This window comes from Thunnus maccoyii, chromosome 17, assembly GCF_910596095.1.
Source record: "Thunnus maccoyii chromosome 17, fThuMac1.1, whole genome shotgun sequence".
Lineage (NCBI taxonomy): Eukaryota > Metazoa > Chordata > Actinopteri > Scombriformes > Scombridae > Thunnus > Thunnus maccoyii.
This window is the reverse complement of record NC_056549.1, coordinates 29,342,272-29,362,728: the sequence shown is the minus strand read 5'-3', so window position 1 is coordinate 29,362,728 and position 20,457 is coordinate 29,342,272. Positions and strand designations below refer to the sequence as shown.

The following is a 20,457-nucleotide window of genomic DNA, read 5'->3' as shown; positions in this document are numbered from 1 at the left end:
TTGACAGGATATACCAGCGCAGGAGAGTCAAGCCAAGGATGATGGGGCTTTAATTATCCGGATGGTGTACAGATTGCAAAGGACTTAAATGACACTGGATGAGCGATTAGGCTAGATGTAGGGCAATTTACTGTGTGAACCTAGTTGTATTCCATACAAGAAAGTGCTTACAATAAGGTGGTAAAAGGATAAACCCTTGGCCTTTAATTGTTTCTCACCATATGTTCTTGAATATGGCTGACATTGAAGAATCTTTGTCCAAGGGGTGAACAGATTGGAACAAGTGCTGTCTTTGTCAACTGGACAAAAGGAAGAAAAAAAAAGAATGTCCACCAATTTCATATAGTACAGAACAGGATGGCTATAGTATGATTGCAAAAAATATCCCTCAGTTCAAAGCAATGAATGCTTTACCAATCATGCTTGATCCTGTCCTATTAGATGAAGGTGACTGATACCTTATTTCTTTGCCAACAAGAATGTGAATTATGCTCGTTGACTTTCTATACACCTCAGAGACATGTTATCACTTGAAAAGCAACACCCAGATGTCAGGACCCAGAAGTCCTCTGCAGGAAACTTTGTTGTCCACAAATCAGATGGACCACTCTCAGCCATGGCAATAGACCAAGCCCATGAACAGACAAATGCTGTTATAACGGCTGATGGTGGAGTATCACCATCTGAATGATTTTGCTTCGATACTGAACGATTTCACTTAGCTGCCCCACTATAACAAGAATCATCTGAAATATTCCTGATCAATGCATATCTCACCAGGAGCTTAAGGTAAAGCTGAACTTATTGATATTTTATATTAAAAATGAATCAAATTAATATGTGTGATGTGAAAGCAGTGTTGTCAATTTAGCGACTTTGTCACTAGATTTACTGACTTTTCAGACCCCTGTAGCGACTTTTTTTTTCAAAAACGTGGCCAGCGACATATCTAGCGACTTTCTGTACGAACCTTACCTTCTCTCCTTGAAGGGAATCTCCAGTATTACTTGGTGAATGAGAGCGAATGTGGCTCTCTGGACTGACTGTTCAGTGGGTGGGACAGAGCAGCAGCACGTTCAATGGACCAATTATCAGCCAGACAGAGTTGTGAATGAGCATACCAAATGACCAGTTATTGATCCTCATTGTTTTTATTCTAAAAGCTTTAACTTTACTATCTAAGTTTGATTTTGTTTTGTCAAAGTAGACAGAATTGACAATAGTGAATTTATTCCAGTGCATGATAATCTCTCTATTCATGATACTTCAGAGCTGATACAACAGATGATACATAAATATTATTATTAGAGGTAGATTTAGATGCACATTGAGGCGCTGCTTGAAAAAAAAAAAAGCTAATGAAATAACTAGTTACAGTCAGTTTAGTTTGAGTTTAGTTAGATTTAACTTAACTTTGTAAATATTTTAAAATCTTATATGTATGTAATTACATCATTATGTCATAGATCTGCAAATTAGTCCTGCAGGCTTTAGTTACTTCCCACTGAAAATAGTTGGCAACACTGTGTGAAAGGGTCATAGTAACAAACCCAAAGAGAATTATCACAAAGTCTGCAGTTCCCCTAAGTTCTACAGAGGTTTTTAGCCTCTTTAAGCTCACTTCTTTGTTGTTCCGGCCTGCAAACTCATTAAGCTTGTTTCCAGCAGCAGCAGGCAGCTGTTTTAAGCTATAGGGCCCTAAAAACTCCACTGTACACTACCTGTCCAGCACAAAAGAGCAGACAGAGCTGGTGAACATAGCAGAGAATATAGCATTTATTTTTAAACAGCCTTTTTGTAGGGCCAGAATGTACGACTTCTAAAGTCACGCTGCAATATGATCAACCATCACAACATCACACTGAACTAAAACACAAAACTCTTGATCAGTTTGTCCATTTACAATTTCAATAAACTTTTATGAAAAATGTTGACAAAAAAGAGAAAGGCAGCATTATTCACCATTCAACTATGAACAGAAAATGAGAAGAAAAAAAAATGAATATGAAGCCACAGATGCAGACAGGTTGGTCTTGCTGTTTTGCAGCAAAGTTCAGTTTTATTTCTATCACAGCCTTACTGTAAATGGAACTAGCTGCAACACATAAAATACTATTCCAGTAACATTAAAACAATCTTGTTACAGTTCATAAGTAATCTTATAACAGCAAACCTGTCAGAAATTCATCTGATCATATGGCAGCTAGATCATTAACTGTTTCCATCCAAATCCAATCCAAAAATTAGAAATAGGCAATCAATTCACAGTTCAAATCTGGCTAAATCCATAAAGAGCCAGATCTTTATCCCAGGAGATTAAACCAGAGCTAAAAGGAGAGTGAATATTAGATGTACATTCATTGGATGGACACAAATGAATGTTAACATTGCTACATGTCTGCTGGATGTATAGTCAACTGCTAACATGTTCACCAGAACATATATAATATGTATAAGGTGATAATATGTCAATGTTGTGTTTTCAACTTGTTCTGCTGCCCCCAAGTAGCAAAAAAAATCAATTAATGCGGCTTTAACATTTATCAAAGCAGCTTCACTTCTCATCAAGTAGTCAATACAGTGTTCTTTCAAAATCTTTTATTTTATAAAATATATTTTTTATGTGCACCTGTTTTAATGTAGACCTCTGATGACAGTTCATGACAGGTGGTTTACTGGTTTACTTGGCAAAAACTGCAGGAATCTTTGCAGCAATTGGTCATGAAACAGTTTGCTTTAGTCCAAATATTTCAAGTTTTCCAATGCTTATACGCTGTGTTTCATTGAGTCTATTCACTGAGGTGAAGCCCACAGTCAGGTAAGAAATGTCTTTTGACCAGGGGTTCAAAGTTTTCCCAAACACCTCTTTTGCCTTTCTCCTGAAGTGCTTCCCCACCATGACAAACAGGAAGGGGTTAACAGCACTGTTGCTGTATGCCAGATATGTAGACAGCTGTATGCCAATGTCTAACATGTGACCCCAGAGGCATCCAGGTGTGACCTTGAAGTAATCAAGAGTGTCAAGGAAGCACATCACCTGGTGTGGTGTCCAGCAGATGAGGAAGACAACCAGCACAGCCAGGACCAAGTAGGTGGCCTTCCTCTCTTTCCTCACCCTGGGGAATCCTCTGGCTCCCCTGTTGCTCAGAGCAGCCACAATGTAATGGGTGCAATAAGCAACCACCAGGACAGGGATTAGGAAGCCCAAGACATTCTTGGCAATGTTGTAGTGAACCCTCCAGACTGGGTGGGGGTAGGCCAGGATACAGGCTTCCACACCAGGATCCTCTACGGGCTTCACAGTGCGGAAGAGCAGGATGGGCAAAGTGAGAAGGAAGCCCAGGGTCCAGATCCCCAGGCAGATACGCTTGGCCCAGGCAGCTCTCCTCAGACGGCCGGGGCTCATGGGCTTCAACAGAGCCATGTAGCGGTCCAAGCTGACCATCATAAGGAACATAACACTGCACATGTAGTTCATTGAGATGGCCACATTGACCAGCTTACAGAGGACTTCCCCAAAGTCCCACTGGTACCCCCGGGCAATAGTGACAGCCCAGAAGGGAAGGCAGGACATCATGACCAGGTCAGCAGCAGCCAGGTTCCCCAGGTAGATATCTGCCACAGTGCAGGGCTTCCTCTGCAGGAAGAACACACAGAGAACCAGGCCATTTCCCACGAGCCCCATAATGCTGATCAGACCCAAGTATGCCGGTTGTAGGGAGGACAGCCATAGCCAGGCTTCAGTGTAGTTACTGCAGTTGTCCAGCTCCGGGTCCACACTCTGGACCAACCAGTCTGATGAATTCACAACCATTGGAATCTATGAACAAAAGTGGTTCATAGTCAAAGCATTGTCATCATAAGCAAGCAAGCAAACTTCATTTATATACAATTTTTCTGAATATAAGTGTGTTACAGGGAGAGGAAAAGTGAGAGAGGTAGATGGAAGATGGATAGAAGACATTATATAAAATAAGTAGAAAGTGTGTTTTTATTTAACTGGCCAGGTAAAAATTGCCAATTTAAATTAAAGAGTACAGTCTAGACCTGCTCTATATGAAAAGTGCCCTGAGATAACTTTTGTTATGATTTGGCGCTATATAAATGAAAAAAATTGAATTTTGGGCAGCTTGTGCAAAACGTTAGGCTATATTTCAGTGAATTGGCCCTTCTCTCCTTTGAGTAGCATGATTGAAATTGACAGAGCACTGAGTTCAAGGCTCAACTGAGGACTGATGATGACAAAATCAAATGGCATGTAAGTGTTTGTTTTTTTATTCAGATCCCCATTAGCCACTGGATTGTAACAGAGGCTACTCTTCCTGGGGTCCCCATAAGTATTTTTAACAATATTTCAATAACAGAAATACATCAATACACATCTGTAACATTCATACTCACCGTAAGACTCACAATACTTAACAGAACCACGAAGACACAACCAACACCGACTCAAACCCTGTCTAACACATACCATAGCTCTGTATAATAATTTCATCTCTTAAATCATTGAGAAAAGAAATCACTTAGCAAATCATCCACTAAATCACAAATAAAAGTGGGATCCAATCACATCTTCAAGAACAAAAAACACAAAAGGCCATATATTTTTCTACACTAGTCCTTGTGTAAACAAATACAATCTTAACTTTTTCTTAAAACATATATTACATTCTGAAATCAAAAAAACTTGGTAATGAATTCCATGCTATCACTGCTCAATAATTAACTGTATCAGTTCATTACAGTCAGGCTAAAACATTTTTTTTAATTCAAATTATTATCCATTCGTATCTCTGTAATAAAAGAATATTGTAAAAGCTTACATCTGTTCATATAAATGAAGACTTACTAAATTTTATGTAACATTATCAAAAAGACTAGTAAATTGTAACCATGGTTTTAAGTCCTATTAGCCTGTTCAGCTACAGGACATGGACAAAAAACTTTACTCTAAAACAGGACTATTTGGTGTCAGCCACCTGTGTATAACCCTGTATAAACACTGTGTATAATCCGCAAAGTTAAAATTATAAAATCAAGAGAAAGCCAAAGAAAACAAATGGCTTTTAAGATGCTTTTTCAGGTGTGCACAACTTTTTCTACCGGCTATGTGATCATAGCAACCACAGAAACCACAGCAGGAGCTGATTTTAGTTTTGTGGAATTGTACACTTGTGAAACAGCATAATACAGACAGGTCAAGCTGTCTGTCTCTTGATTGCTTACATTTTTTGTTGAGACTGTCCAGACATAGCCTGATTACTGTAAGCTTTACTGCTGGTTATTAATGAAGAAAGTATAGAGCTGAAAGCAAGCAGAACAGCTGTAAATGAAAATATCTTTGGTCCCTGTTTGCATCCTCCCTGTCCAGGCACTAGGAATAAATGAGATACACTTCCCACTCAATCTGCTTTGTGCAAAGTTTCGCATCTGCTCACCTCATCTGTGTGACTCTGCCCGTTCCATCCAGATGTGCCTCGTGTTCAGTCCAAGCATATAATCAGCACGGTGATCTAGCCTCCACTAGAGCAAGCACTGTAAGACTGGTCACTTTTATATGAGCAGACCCTGAGATCATCATTGCGTCATCACTCATAACCCACGCCTGTTTTCCCCCCCAGCTACTATGCTCCGGCTCATCAAAAAGGTATTTGCAGTCCAGAAAGATTATTTTTTCACTTTTATCCCTGACGCAGTGACTGGCGACAAATAGGCTGTAAGAGTTTAGTCACATATAATTGGAATTTTGGCTTCAGTATTTGAGCCATCAACCACAAATGCAATTGCTAAGTGTTAATGTGATTAAATATCTCTGTGTAAGAAAGGTTCAAATCTCTGTTCTGATTGGGAAAAGCTGGGTTAGAAAACAATAAATAAACCTGTCCAGTCCCTCAGCAGCTGTCGAGGTTCCCTTCTAAGATCACTCCACAGTTGGAGCAGTACCAAAATGGAGGTGTCTGGTTGCATTGGGCGACTGCCAGATGTGTGCAGCTGTTTGAAAGTGAAGCAGAGCTGTGTTGAAGTAGATCATGTGTGTTCATGCAAAAGCATCTCCTGGCAAAGAAACAGGCTAAAAGAAATAGAATAAGAACACGCGTGTTCTCATGTAAAGAGGAATGGCTTTTATTTTCCTGAGAGTATTTATTTCAATTCCTCCTGGCCTTTGAGTCATACATGCAGTATGGTTCTACACCTCTGAATCATTGATCACATCTCCAAATGGTTCAGCAATCCAAATAGGTTTGAGATGTACTGACGGCTGTTTTCTCTGATTGAAGAAGCAAACAGAGCCTTCTACAAATGCATCTTATGAATGGGAACCTCATAGCTTATAGCTGGCAACTTTCATGAAAACTAACATGAAAAATTATGACAAAAAAGTGTAGAACACACCGACTGTACAGTTTATGCTACACAATGAACTAAGCATCTCTTCACAAGAGAGCTGAAGAAAGAAAGAATAAAAATAGGAACACCTCAGACAAGGTTGCTATTTTCTCATTGTTCTATGGCCCTGTGTTGTTTTGTTCTATATGCTATTACCATTCCTCTGTAAGATCATATTGCAGCTAGGATGAAGCTGAAGTCAAACTGTATAGACCTAATGTGACTGGCATGTTTGTCAGTTTCTGTCACTGACCTTTCACATACTGTGAATCCTCCAGGCCATCAGGCTTGCTCAACCTAATTGTATAAAGCCGTCCAGGTAAGTGTAATCACTTTGGAGCATTATTACATTAAGCACTTCCTGCTACAGATGAGGAGAGCACACCTCCTCCCATCCTCACCACATACTACAGAGGCACCATAGAGGGTGTACTAACCAGCTGCATTTTTTTCTGGTATGGAGACTGCAATGCCCAGACCAGATGTCCCTGCAGGACTTTACTCTCATCCATCTAGGACATATCACACAAACGCTGCTTGACCAAGTCCACCAACATTGCTGGGGACACCACTCATCCCCATCATGGACTCTTTGCCCTTCTGGGAAAAGGTACCGTGGCATACAGTTCATCCCCCAAGCCATTAGACTCCTTAACTGCCAGTAACCATTCACTGACTCATACACACACACACACACACACACACACACACACACACACACACACACACACACACACACAAAGACTGTGCTGGTCCAGTACCTATTAGTACTTGTGATGTGTAGTTTTATTCATATGTGTACTTCCATTCATCATGTACAATATACTCATGGTTGTTTACAGTATGTATCTACAACTAACTTCAAGCTGATTATTCAAACTCTTCAATCTGACTGAGCTTTAAATAATCAATATGTTTTTATTTATTATTTTTTTTATTATTATATGTTTTTGAAAGCAATACAGTTAGTTGCGTGAATAAACATTTACAAAAGAGTGTGAACATTTTATTTAAAATATTTAAACAACAAAAATAGTAATATCTCCTCTCTCTTCAAGCATGTTCCGTTAAACATTATTATCTTATCTTTAATATCACAATCCAAATCATATCCATAATGTTAACAACTCTTATAGAGTGCAGAGCAAACTTTTGGTGAGCAGGCATATGGAGAACGTGCAGGGTGTCATAATCAGCACATTGTACTGATATTCACAGCAAACATTATACTGCTAACTTCATACTCTCTGCTCCAGTCGGCCAGAATAGTGAAAAATCATATGTGAATAGTGAAAATCACTAGTGGTGCCTGAAAGGTTATCCTAGTAAATTACCAGGAACTATGTGTTAAAGAGGCTTAAGTAATGGAGGCCAAAATCCACAGTCCTCCTTCTGTGCAAAAATGTATTTAAAAGTTTATCTGAAGCTAATATGAAGCTTCATCGTCCAAATGAGTCAAATCAAGTAGATATCTTTCAATGTTACAGTCTTTTTATTTGCCAAAATCCTTCTTTTTGTTACTATACTAACTAACTAACAGGGAAACACTGTCTGAGGAAACACAAAGAGAGAATTTGATGCTAAAAAGACTGTAAATGTGGCAGATATCCACTTGTTATGACTAACACAGACTGCTGAAGCCTTATATAAGATTCACATCAACTTTAAAATGCATTTTTGCACTAAATGACTATTTGGACACACTGTGGATTTTGGCCTCCATCACTTATATTGAAAGCACATTTGAGAGATGAGATCTTTTAATAAAGGGTAAAGGGTATAAAAATAACAGTGTTGTCTTCCTATAAGATGTTGGTATAGTCAGACACAGAGATGCCAATCAGGCTTTGGGGATCAGAATATTGAGACTGTGTGTGTGTGTCTGTGTGTGTGTGTGTGTGTTGATGAAACTGATAAGAACAAGACACCAAAACTCAAAAACTATATCATTAAAATAATTTCACTGTGAGCACCAGGAGATTTATAAAAAATAAAGAGATTTATGTAGATTAAAAAGTTAGTAGTTAAAAATGACTGAGATACCACAGTTTTAAAAGATCTCAAATGTGTGTTTTTGCTCAAATTCATCAAGCTTGATGGTCAAAGTAAGCACTAAAATGCACTGAAAGTCAATTAAGCAATCTGAATGACCTCCATAAAACAGTCCATCCTGTCCGTCAGACAGTTCCCATCCCCTGTATCCAGAATTCCATGTCTTGCCTTCTGACTCCCTTTTCAGACTGCCAATAGCCAGAACCAACAGATACAAATCACTCATCATCTAAATACTAACTTCTTAAAATACTAAATTCTTGCATTTTGAATGTTTTGACTCGTATATATGGTTTTTAAAATCTTTTAATGCGTTCTATGTTTGCTGTTGTCTTTGTTTGGTGATGTTTTCTGTGTTGTATTACAGCTGTGCAAAGAATTGCCCTTTGGGGACGATAAAGTTACTGAATTTTGAATCTTGAAGAGTGTCAGATGAGTGTGAATGAGAGAGTTGAGGGGCTCTCTTGTTGCTTTGAGACAGAACATTCAAAAACTGTAAGTCCTAATTGTTTACGTAGCGACCTTGAGGACAAATTTGTCTTGAAGAGTAATGTGTACAGATTTTCAAATAGCCGATAACTCACATGTACAGTGAAAGATTAAACAGATCAGCCAATAGAGAGCTGAGAATATGAGATGCTAATTAAAGGAATTTAGTTTTAACCTCATTCAACCTTCCAACCTTTTTGTCACCCAATATATTAATTTTGTTACTACAGTCAGTGGAATTAATGGTTGAATTCAAACAAGCAGAGGACTCAGCTGGTGCAGTTAGGGGTCTGTATACATTTCTGATAGTAATATGTTTATTCTCATGCAGAATGACCTCAACAAAAAGACACTCAAAGTGTTTTGGATATACATGACATATTATTAGTTCAGACACCCAATTGGATGAAACATATGCAGCCAACACCACCCGTTGCTGGTGCATTTATCAGCTCTATATAACATATGATTCCTATCTACATTATATAATACAAAACAGCAATTTTGATGGTGCCTCTGATAGTTGTTGAAATGAACAATTGTAATCCATATTTGAGTGCAAATGTCACTATTGAGAAGCAAATGAAAAAAAAAGAGATGTTACTGGTAAAAAATGAAGCGTTGAAGTCAAATAAAATATTAAAAGTCCTATCTGAGTTGTTTAAAGTTTGTTTTAATTTTAATATTAATATATTGCTCCTCCTCAGTGGTATGAGTCAATCATTAAACCTGTCTCTAAATCATCAAAAAAGAATTCTAAAATACCACTCATAAGACCTCACTTTTCATTTATGTTTTTTCTCTTGCAGTTTGCTACACGTCATTTCTTCATCTGCAGACTAACATATGCACCAAAATACAATTTTGAATGTGACTGAGGATGATTCTTATCAATAATATCATCCATATTAGAGCAATCTGGTGACAGAAGAAACTCAAACTGATGCTGTCTGATGAGTGAGTTTCCAACAACAAAAAACAAAAAAAACAGAAACATCATTTTCATTGATTTTATGGTGAATGTGCTCCACAGAGTTACATGCTGCATTTACTTCTCAACACTCCCGATTCACACACATGCATGATGCAGCTGTAAAAAACCTTTACTGGAGAAAAAGTCAGAAATTTGATGAGTTTGAACATCTCAAGTTACAAGGAGCATCTTTTTTCCTCAGATTTTGAAGTACTAATGCTGATCTTGAACAAATCGATGAGAAACAGCCGTCAGGTTCAGCTGATTTTTTACAGTGTGTGTATGAAGTCTGTGCGTGAGTGTTAATCTTTTTACACTTAAATGCTTGCAAATGGTTTCCTGTAGTTGGTTGGGTTTGTCAGCATGCTCTAATGCATTCATTTCTCAGCTTCCTGCTTTACCTCTGTTTGCTCTCCTTCCTTTCTCAAATCAGGTCACGCAGTAGCATGCAGGGAGGCCTGCTGCACTGCAATCTGAAGATCAGCCTGCTGCCTGTCACCAGAGATGAATGACTTAATTAAAGTCTTAGAGTGGGGGGTGGAGCGCTGCACAGGGGGTTCAGCAAAGAAGGCCCACAGGCTTTCTTATACATTTGATCCTTTATCTTTGCTTTGCATCCTGACCACACGCTCATGTGTTCATGTTTACAGGCTCTGAGGTGGAGGATCGGCATATTTTGAACACTCTGCTTTGGTTAATTAAAAAATAAATAAAATAATGTGGCACTGACAAATGAAGGTCCATGTGCACAGAGAGATTGACTGATATGTCAGTAGAAGTTTAATTCTGAAGAACTAAACAAGCTGCAGGGTGTGATTCAGTGGTTCACAGGCTGATGCTTGTAAAGTGCAAAATAGAGAACATTCCTAACATGAAAATGTGTGCTGTGTATCATTCTGATAAATGATTTTAGTAATCATCTGATGTTTTTAAGTAAACAAATTTTTATTCTCTGTCACACAGGTCCCTAAGAAGAATTTTATCCCCTCACCCAAAACTCTAGGTATATAAATACATTTACTATTACTACATCATTTATCAAAACCAGCAATTACAACATTTCAAGTCCTTTACAAAAAGCAAACAGAAATTAAGAGTGAGAAAAAAGGGCTCCAGCCCATGCATTCACTTATATACACATAAATATTCTTTCATCACTGATTTTGAGAAATATATTCCCTCCCTTGAATTGTAATAGGCATAAATAATTCAAAATAATATATTTTGTCTCTTCTTTGCTCAGTAGGCCAACCTTCTTCTAGATTATGAGTTTTTTAATCAACTCCAGAATGTGTTTGTTTTTCACTGATCATCTGAATACTATAATACTGTTTGGTTCATCCTACTTACCATATTTGCCCAAATATACAATGATATTTTTTGCTGGAAATGATGAAAAATATAGTCTAGTCTTATATTCAAGGACTAGACAATGCATTATGGGTTGTTTGTAGCCTTAATGTTGCTAGGCTAGTGAGTGTCTCTAAATCTGTTAGAGTGAGTCAGCACTAAAAGAGTTTGTTTAGCTCAGTTTAACCTGCAGGAGTTTCTGAAGGCTTGTGTCTTTACAGCAGAAACACACTGTGGATCGAACAGCCAAAGAATTACTGCTGTCACAGATGATGAAGAGCTCAAAAAGACAGAAAGGAAAGTGTCAGAGAAGTAAAAATAATAAATGTTTTGCCTCCAAAAGCCTGACAAGAGAGAGTGACTGATAGACAAGCTAATGTGAGATTCACGTTCTGTTTTAAGAGTAATGGGTTGGGTTAATTTTGCCAACAGGATGAGTGTGAAAATGTGTTTTATCTTCAAAAAGTCTTTTTTCCAAAAACAGGTGATAGAAAAGGAGGGTCATCTTACGTTCAGGCCAAAGGGGTATTTAGTCCTTATGCAGAAATTAAATCAAACCAACAAAGTATCCTTATCCTTAATCAAGTATGTCCCAGTGTGCTCTGATCAACCTCCACATTCTGCAGTTACTTAAACCTCAGAGTCACTGTTTACTTTCAAAATGAATTTACTGAGGCGTAAAAATATCAGTGCTACAAAAATGATAGTTTTGACATCAAGCACATTTTGAATGTCAGTGAATGTCCTGTTCACCTGCCCTTGTGTAAGGTAGAGGTGTGCCCGGATACAAATACATTATTCGGCAATGCAAAAGTTATGGGTTTTCTTATGAATATTTGTTTCACAGAAATATTTTAAATATTATTTGTTTTTGGGAAGAAAAAAAAAAGATGTTAAGTACCAGCGAACAGGTCAGTTACATTGCTATCTTAGTGTCTCTCCTCTGCTCTGCTGTTATGTCTATCAGCAGGTCTCAACTTGGGGAGTCACATCCACCCGCTACATGATGCACATTTCATTATTTGGACATCACTCCGAGAGTTGGGGGTGTTCCCCAGAGATAAAGCTGAGCTACCGACACACACAAAGTGCTCCCATGGGACTCTCCATAATCTGTTGTTCCCCTTTTCTTTTGCACAAAGTTAGGTTGTAAAAAACAGGCAATAATTGAAAAGTGCAAAGCAATAATTGGCTTTGAAGTTCTTCTCTACACGTCACATGGTGTGCTGTCTCTGTGTTATGGGTGTATAAATAGGTAGAGGTCTGTCTGTAATGAGGCGATGAGTAAAGTTTTATCTCAGTAGTCAGCGCAGTCATCTATGATCTTGGAGACTCCAGTTCGAGACCTGGCGTGGGGACCTCCTTCGTAAGGTTAGTTTATTCATGAACACTTGTTGTAACACTTTAATTTTCTAAAACTAAAAGCGTAACAAAAACAGGATTTTTAAGCCTCTTTCCACTTTTATTCGAATACAAACACAAATATAAATAATTTTGCTGCCTCAACAAATACAGATACAAATACAAATACTGGGCTCTCTGCACATCCCTAGTGTAAGATAACATAAAATCATAATTGCCATGGAGCTGTGATCGGATAAAATGGAATAAAACATATCAGGAAAGAACCAATGCGTTCTCACTCCCAACTTGTCAACATGTGGACGATTGGTCAGGACCCCTTGGCATCACTTTCTAACGCTCTGGGTACTGCTTTAGCGTCATTTTTCAATGTGTGGGGCTGTCCATTTACCTTAATATTAACCCTCCCGCAGTGCTATATGACGCTGTGAGCATCAGTCTAGTTGGTGGAATGGATGACCCTCTGCCCGGAAGTATTTTCCTCACTGTCAATTCCAGTGTTAAGGTTTAAATGATATCCTCAAAATTTCTTGACACAAAAACATGAAAGTGTCCTTGATAACTCAACAATAAGATCAGTTAATGTTAAGGCCATCAGTTTGAATTATTTCACCTTTGATTCTGAAAAATAAAGTTTTTTGTCAATTCTTGAATTGAAAGCTACAGAGGAGCATTCTGTTATGGGTGCATTCAACTCCTGCTTTGGGTTGTCTGCTGTCAGTGGGCTTCATTCCATTTCAAATTGCTGCCAGTTGGCCGCAACCCAAATCCAAATGCCAGCATCTCTGTTAAGAAAAGTTGTTTTTTAGTCTGTGATTGTAAAATGCTCATTTCATTTTATATTTCCAAGAATATGTGGCTGAGGATATTTAATATGAAATCATCTTTCTTAAAACATAGTCTTCCTCAATCAATATTGAGCCATGTCATCCAATAAAGCAGAGTGTATGTGTGTGTGTGTTCATCAAATCTTGTAACATGGCCATATAAACAGGATGAAGACAGGGTTATCAAACTGGACTTTACATTTCACATCCCTCATTTAATCCTTGCACTTGTCACTTTCATATATTTCAGGAAACTGGAATTTTGCATTCAACCTCCACTGTCACATAACTGAGTAATTTATGCACATGTTACATTTAGTTTTTGCTCTTGTCACTTCATTTCTTTGTCCATAGCACAGTCCAATATTTCATTTCAAGTTTTATATCCAATTTCAAAACAAATTACTATTGCAGCCTATAAATAGAATTTAAATTTTCAATTGAATTTTAGTATTACTTTGTTTATTTCATTATTATCATTAATATTATTATTAACTTACTTTTGTCAATTTTTATTCTTGTGTTTGCACATCATGAGACCAACACTTTGTCTGATAGTCCTTGGACAACAACTGTGTCAGCCGATGTTTGTGATGTCATCATAGGCACCTGGTTATGTATTAAAATGGGGGAGCAAACTTGGAACGATACATAATTGGTGAGGGGATCTGGGGGTCCTCCCCCAGAAAAAAACATTGTAATTTAAAACACATTTCCTGCAGTTCTACACCACCTAACCTCTTGGATAAAGTCAAGAAACAGCCACCTGCACTAGTCTGGATTAGTTAGATTGAGGGTGCTATGAAAACCAGGAATGCATCAAGAACAGTATATAACTGGGTGGATCAGGACAGGAAATGATTATTAGAAGAATAGCGCTTTGATATTTGAAATTATATTCATAAAAACATTATGTAGCCTAAAACGTCAGTAGGTTACAGGCCACTAGGCCATCTTCAAGGTTAAACAAGGACAAACAATTTACATAAATGAAATAGTCTTACAACACATCACCATATGATTTGTATAATTAAACCTGGTTAAACAATGTTAAACTTGAGGGCTGCTATTCTCAATACTCACAAGGTCATCCTCAAAGTCTAACAATTGCAACAAAGTAGAAAACAATTTGGATGAATGAAACGGCCTCACAACAACTATCTAGCACCACTAGCTGATGTAGTTGTAATGTTATACAGGAATAAATAACTTCAAAAGCAGATTATTTTAACTTACATCATCTCAAATCAAGGACTATTTTAATGCACAATTCAGAAGGTGATTTTTGCTTCTCAAGATTTAAAAGAGCTATGTTATTTAAGGACTAGACTTTACTGCCAAACCACCTCTTAAAGTAAACTAGCGCCTCTCATTTAGCCTGTATGAGAAAATGAGAACATAATCATGGATGAGAGATCAGTACACGGAGTGATGCATCATTATATTAAAAATAATTCCATCCAAAGTCTGACTAAAACTGAAACTAAAACAGAGCATTCTAAACAAGTTACTTTCCACCGCTGAACATTTGACTGTTTGTTGATTCAGACACTTTGGCGCTGTGAGGAAACGCTCCGCTCTGTCTGTCTGTCTCTCATGACAGGTTGGACTGAACCAAATCAAAGGGTGGTCCAAAAACGTCAGATTTTTTTATTACTTGTTTTTGTCAGTTGCTGAAAATAGAAAAATGATCATTGATATAGGCTGTTTAAATATAATCACCTGATTGCGGGGACTGTATGATGATTAGTTTATTTTTAAAAAAACAAAAAGTGGGGCAGCAAAACCATAACTTTGCTCCCCCTAACTGAATAATCAGGATGCATTTGCTCCACTTGCTCCATTGCTCAGGTTTCAAGATTCATGTTATATATATATATATATATATATATATATATATATATATATATATATATATATATATATATATATATATAAGGTGACCAACCAACATGAAACTTTTCAAATTTACTCATTAGTTTACACTAGTCTACACTAGTTAGTTTACACTAGTCTGCTACTACAGCTTTATTATTATGAGGCTATTAAAATACATATTTGCTTTTTACATTAGAATTTTGCCATCATGGAAGTAAGCTCGCATTAGCTTGCAAAGGTGAGCTAACAGTTAGCCAGGTTGCTACCAGCCAAAAATGAAGAGTATTACTATCTTTCTGGCTCAAAGTGAAACAATTTGAAAGTAATATTTAGATGTTGATATTTTTATACCAAACGTTTAATGTATACTGTAAATAAAAGTGATATTTGACACAAAAAGTCATTTGATTTATTTTCATATTTAAAGGCAGTAGCAAAATATCATTTTCCCAAAAAACTGCCAAGAGTATCCCTAACCCAAGGATAGCAAAGCAAACAAACAATATTATGGGCAACATCTGATGTTAAACAGTACCCTAGGAGTTGCCTCAGCATATTGGATAGATTTTGACCCCTAGCTCTCACTATTGCATGTTGCCTGCAGCATTGTCCATAAAATTGCTGAATGTATCACTACCCTAAGCTCAAACAACATTGGTAACGAAGGGAAGTTTATGCTTTGTTAGCTAAAGCTAGATATTTTGCGAGTACCCTTTAAATATGGAAATGAATCAAATGTCTTTTTGAGTCAAATATTATATATATATATTATTTATATTTGCAGTGCACATTAAAAGTTTGGTTAGTATTGGCTTTGTAGCTTGCTAGCTTGGTCATGTTTGCTAGCTAGCTAATTTTTTTTTTTTTTTTTTTTTTTAGCTAGGTGTGCTATAAAAATATAAACATCTAAATATTACTTCCATGGTGGCAAAATGCTAATGTTACAAGCAAATATGCATTTTAATATCACTGTAATAATTAAACTGTAGTAGCACACTAGTGTAAACTTATAAATAAATTTTAAATCTTTCATGTTGGATGTAGCACCCTGTAATTTGCAAATCTTTGCACAGCCATTTTTACCTCTTTTATTTCTTTTTAATTTTGCAGGCATCAGCAGCAGGGCTTTCTGTGATGACATCACAAACACTGATTAGCTGAGGCAGTTGTTGTCTTAGGGCTATCATACAAAATGTTGGTCTGAGGACAACAACCACTTGGCAAAATCAGGATATGCGTTGCATTTTTTGTGATCACACGCCAAGACACAGTCTTTATATGTTTGCACTGGCTAATAAAACAGATTCTGATTAAAGGGACTATGTCATGCTGATATAAAATCCCAAAACCAAGAATCAAAAAGATATAAGAAATCTCCAGGGTTTTGTAAATAGTAGCATATGCATGAATGGGTTGGTCTTTTCAGCCCTAACCCAAACTCTAGCTGGGATGTCTTGTGTCCATGAAATGAGAAAATTAGAACTTTGTTGTAGAGTTTAACCAAATACATCATTGGAAAGGTCTCGACATATGTCAGTATGAAGATTCTACATGGCTCCTGCTTTGAAATACTGACCTTTGAACCTTGACCTTGGTGCATGTTTGAAGGCTTATAATTCAGCAACAAAAAGGGGCTGCAGACATAGAACCAACTGTTATAGAGAGCTCTTGACCTAAGCTATCATGTCAATATAGTCAACAATTGGGGGCACTGTCAAATATGGGTAAATATGGTTAAAATTATTTTTTATCCATTTGACAATTAGATATTTAAAATCTGAGAACGTGTTGTAAGAAGACAGAGGGTGATGGCTGGCCACTCTGTAACATCCATTGGACTGGTGTGATGAGTGATGTACTGCCAAATGTGATGGAGCAGATATCTACACAGACATTAGCAGACATCCGGCAGTAATTACATTTCCATATCAGTTCCACTCATCTACATGGTAAAACCTTGTTTCTTCTTTCTTATTGTTCTGTGAAAGGAAAGTACCAGTTCTCCTCCAAAATCCATTATTTCTTTTTCCTTTTACCAAATGTAAACAAACTTCTGCTTGGTTTACTGTTGCTAAACTCTTCATTTTTCCACTCTTGTCTTGGCTTTACATCACTGGCTGCTGGGTAAAGACAGGAATGAATTCAGGAACTCTAAACTGGGTGATCTATCTTTTGTTTGTGTTAGCCTTCATATGGGTCAGACAATGTGAACTGTGTAAATCCTGATCCACTGCATTATTAAATAATACTCTGCATTATTTTACAGTTTGCTCTTTTTTCCCCCCTTGTTTTCATTCCAGTCGTGAAAATTAAACATGTTCCAAATTAAGTACATGGGAATGATAGGCAGCAACTTGATGAGAAGGCAAATCGTTAGACAAGTGCAGTATTAGTTTCAGTAGTCTACTGTATGTAACCCCGCAGAAGTCAGGTAGCATAGCTATATTAAAATCATGTAACATTTCCAATAGCAAGTTATTTTCCCCATTCCCCATATTATGTTTGGGGAAGGTCTACTGTGCACACACTGTCACAGGTGTCTCATTATTATGTTCATTGGTCTTATAATCGATGAACTTTCCAGCAGCTCTTGGAGACATTGTAAACATAGAAAAACATGCTGAAATAGAATAAAGCACAACTGATATACCCATAACAGGTTACTGCACAATGAGCTGCTATCTGATTTCAGACTGCAGTGTACAGAAATAGGATAAACAGGATAACAGAAACCACACCATAGAAGGCCTCATTTTGGCTGATAGAGCTGCTCCAGATCAGAATGTGTCAGCAGTTCCATTGTGTCAAATAAACTCTGTTGTGAAATATATTCACAGAATAGCACTTTATAATAATAACATTTACTGAAACTGGAATCCATCAGAGTAATAAACCAGGGAGAGTGACTTCACATTAATGCTTGATGTTTGAGAGTCCAAGTTTTCAGCTAGTCAGTGTCTAAAACTTCTAAGTATTAATGTAAATACAGTGTACCTTATACAGACACTGTAATTTCTAACATTATTTTGGAGCTTTTCAGCACAGTGTGAAAATAAAGCAACTGTGAATACAGCAAAACTTGTTGCAAAGATGTTCTATCTCTTGTGCAGAATACACAACTGCAGCATGCCAAGTGGGCTTAGCACTGATGAGCTCAGCAACAAAGCTGGATGAATTCAGTTAGTTGGAGTTAGTTGTATGGCTATGTCATCCTATGGGTGATGCTACTAGCCTAGCTCCTGTGAGCACAACTATTTTTTGCCATTGCACTGCCACTGTATCACCTTGTATGTTGAATATGGGACCGGACACTCACTGCTGCATAGGGACACAGTGACAGTGCTATGGCAAAAAAATTGTTCTGCCAGGGGGCTGAAAAGAGTGTTGACAGTGAAAGCAAGACATTTTCAGTTCAATGGAGGTTAGGGAGGTGCTGACCATGGCCAATAGTACAGTGAATAAGCTGATGTATAAAGACGTAAACTGTGAACACAACACAAATCTAAAATACAAAGTGAAAATGACAACACTGAATAAACTAAGACAAAACAAGCTGAGGCCAGACACTGGCCACACTTGAGGAGATGATCCAGCTGGTTTCTGTTGTCAGATTAGGTTCTGGTGTGGCCCTGAGCATGTCCCTAGCCAGGCCTCTGTGTAGCCACTTTGGCCCAAACTAAACATGTGCTATTGAGCATGATTCTACTAACAACACTGCGATCGTGAATCAGAGGATGCTTGGATGTTTCCGGTATGCACAAGGGCTCATTACATACGCTATTAACCAAAAACAATGAATACTGAAAACAATTCATCGCTCAGGGTTTCACAAAATAGCTAACCTGCATTCAGCTGAGATGCTAACTGAAAAAAAGAGAAAAGAGTCTGAATGGGAAATGATTGTATGTCTGTGCATGAATTTCCTGAACTCTGTTTACAAACTGTACTCACCATATCAGCTGTGAAAAGTGTCATGCCAGCCTCTTGTGCGGTGGAGTTTGCTATACAGTTGTGCCATCTCTACTGTAGGCGTGATGTCAGCCCTTGCATTCATGTATTGCATCTTAGCATATACCGTGTAACAGGTTTCAGCATATGCTATAAACTACCTTTTCCTCTAGTGGATATAGGGTGCTAAAATAATCCTTTGACATGCTGAAATCTGTTGCATGGACAAAGCAGCTGTTTAGTGAAGAGCCCTCAGGCAGTTGCCAAGAGTATTTCTTCTGAAAAAGATTTTTTTAGTCAAAAGGAAGTTCTACTTACATTGTTGTGGTTTGTAGATTAGAGACACATTCCTTGATGCTTTACAGGCCTTACAGGAAAATACTTGTATTTGATATGAATGTCAACACATTTATATAAATATCTGTTTGAGACCTCAGTTATAAAAACAGTTCAAATGCAGCATTTCCTCTGTATTAATTTCGTAGTAGTGTGCCAACACAGCAAAGTAATAACAATTACTGCAGGAGAAAATGTGAGAGTAAGCATTTTAATTTAGTTTAACTAAACCTAACAGTGTTTCCCACAGGATTTTCTGAGACTATGGTGAGTGAACCGTGGATCGTCCGGTGGGCGGCGGGAATTTTGTACATTTTAAAGTTAAATCAGTCACCAGCGTAGCCTCATCGGCAGACATGCAGGCTCAAAAGAGCAAGCTACCAGTTGTGTGGCCTGGTCTGCAGTCACCTCTTTATGCTCTTATGAGAAGCGTAAAAAAATTTTCAACTTATTATGAAACTGTGGCGGGACAAACAGTCTAGGTAATGGAATGGAAACAGTTTTGGTCTTTACAAACGATGTTTGAAAATGGGAAACAAACAGTATGGTCAAATATGTCTCTTAATTGTCCAGAAAACGTGGCTGTAAACTGTGCGTTACAAGAAGCCTTGTTTAGCATTGCCTCTGCAGCAAACATGACTCATGCTGCATTCACTTGTAACTCAGAATTTCCATGTTGTAAATTTCCAATTTGGGATCAAAATGCATAAACTGTATCAACTTGGGGAAAAGAAAACTAGCTACAACATTTAAAATTTTGGACTTTCCACTTTCGTTTTGGAACAGTTAAATAGGTTTTCACGCGATCCTGGGACAGTGGTGGGAAACCACTAAAAAATGCCTGAACAAGTT

The 20,457-nt window shown here is 37.6% G+C and overlaps 1 protein-coding gene across 2 annotated transcripts; it reads right to left on the bottom strand.

The window, feature by feature from the left end:
* Window positions 1-1,809: 1,809 nt before the first annotated feature.
* si:dkey-63b1.1 (B2 bradykinin receptor) lies at window positions 1,810-19,372 on the bottom strand. Of its 2 annotated transcripts, none has more exons than XM_042390822.1 (2): window positions 19,273-19,372; window positions 1,810-3,820 (listed from the first exon to the last, which is right to left on the bottom strand). In XM_042390822.1, the coding sequence occupies exons 1-2, from the start codon at window positions 19,294-19,296 to the stop codon at window positions 2,720-2,722; spliced, it is 1,125 nt and encodes a 374-aa protein (XP_042246756.1). In that variant the 5' UTR covers window positions 19,297-19,372; the 3' UTR covers window positions 1,810-2,719. The 2 variants fall into 2 exon arrangements, with proteins under 2 accessions (XP_042246756.1, XP_042246757.1); XM_042390823.1 differs by lacking the exon at window positions 19,273-19,372 and adding an exon at window positions 5,442-5,520.
* Window positions 19,373-20,457: the final 1,085 nt, after the last annotated feature.

What these genes read in the sequence shown, in the direction of transcription:
- si:dkey-63b1.1 (XM_042390822.1), bottom strand. Translation starts at nt 19,296, where the DNA reads ATGACACTTTTCACAGCTGATATG. An exon ending in CACTTTTCACAGCTGATATG is followed by an intron (nt 3,821 to 19,272) that starts GTGAGTACAGTT and finishes TTTTGTTCATAG; the next exon opens with ATTCCAATGGTTGTGAATTC.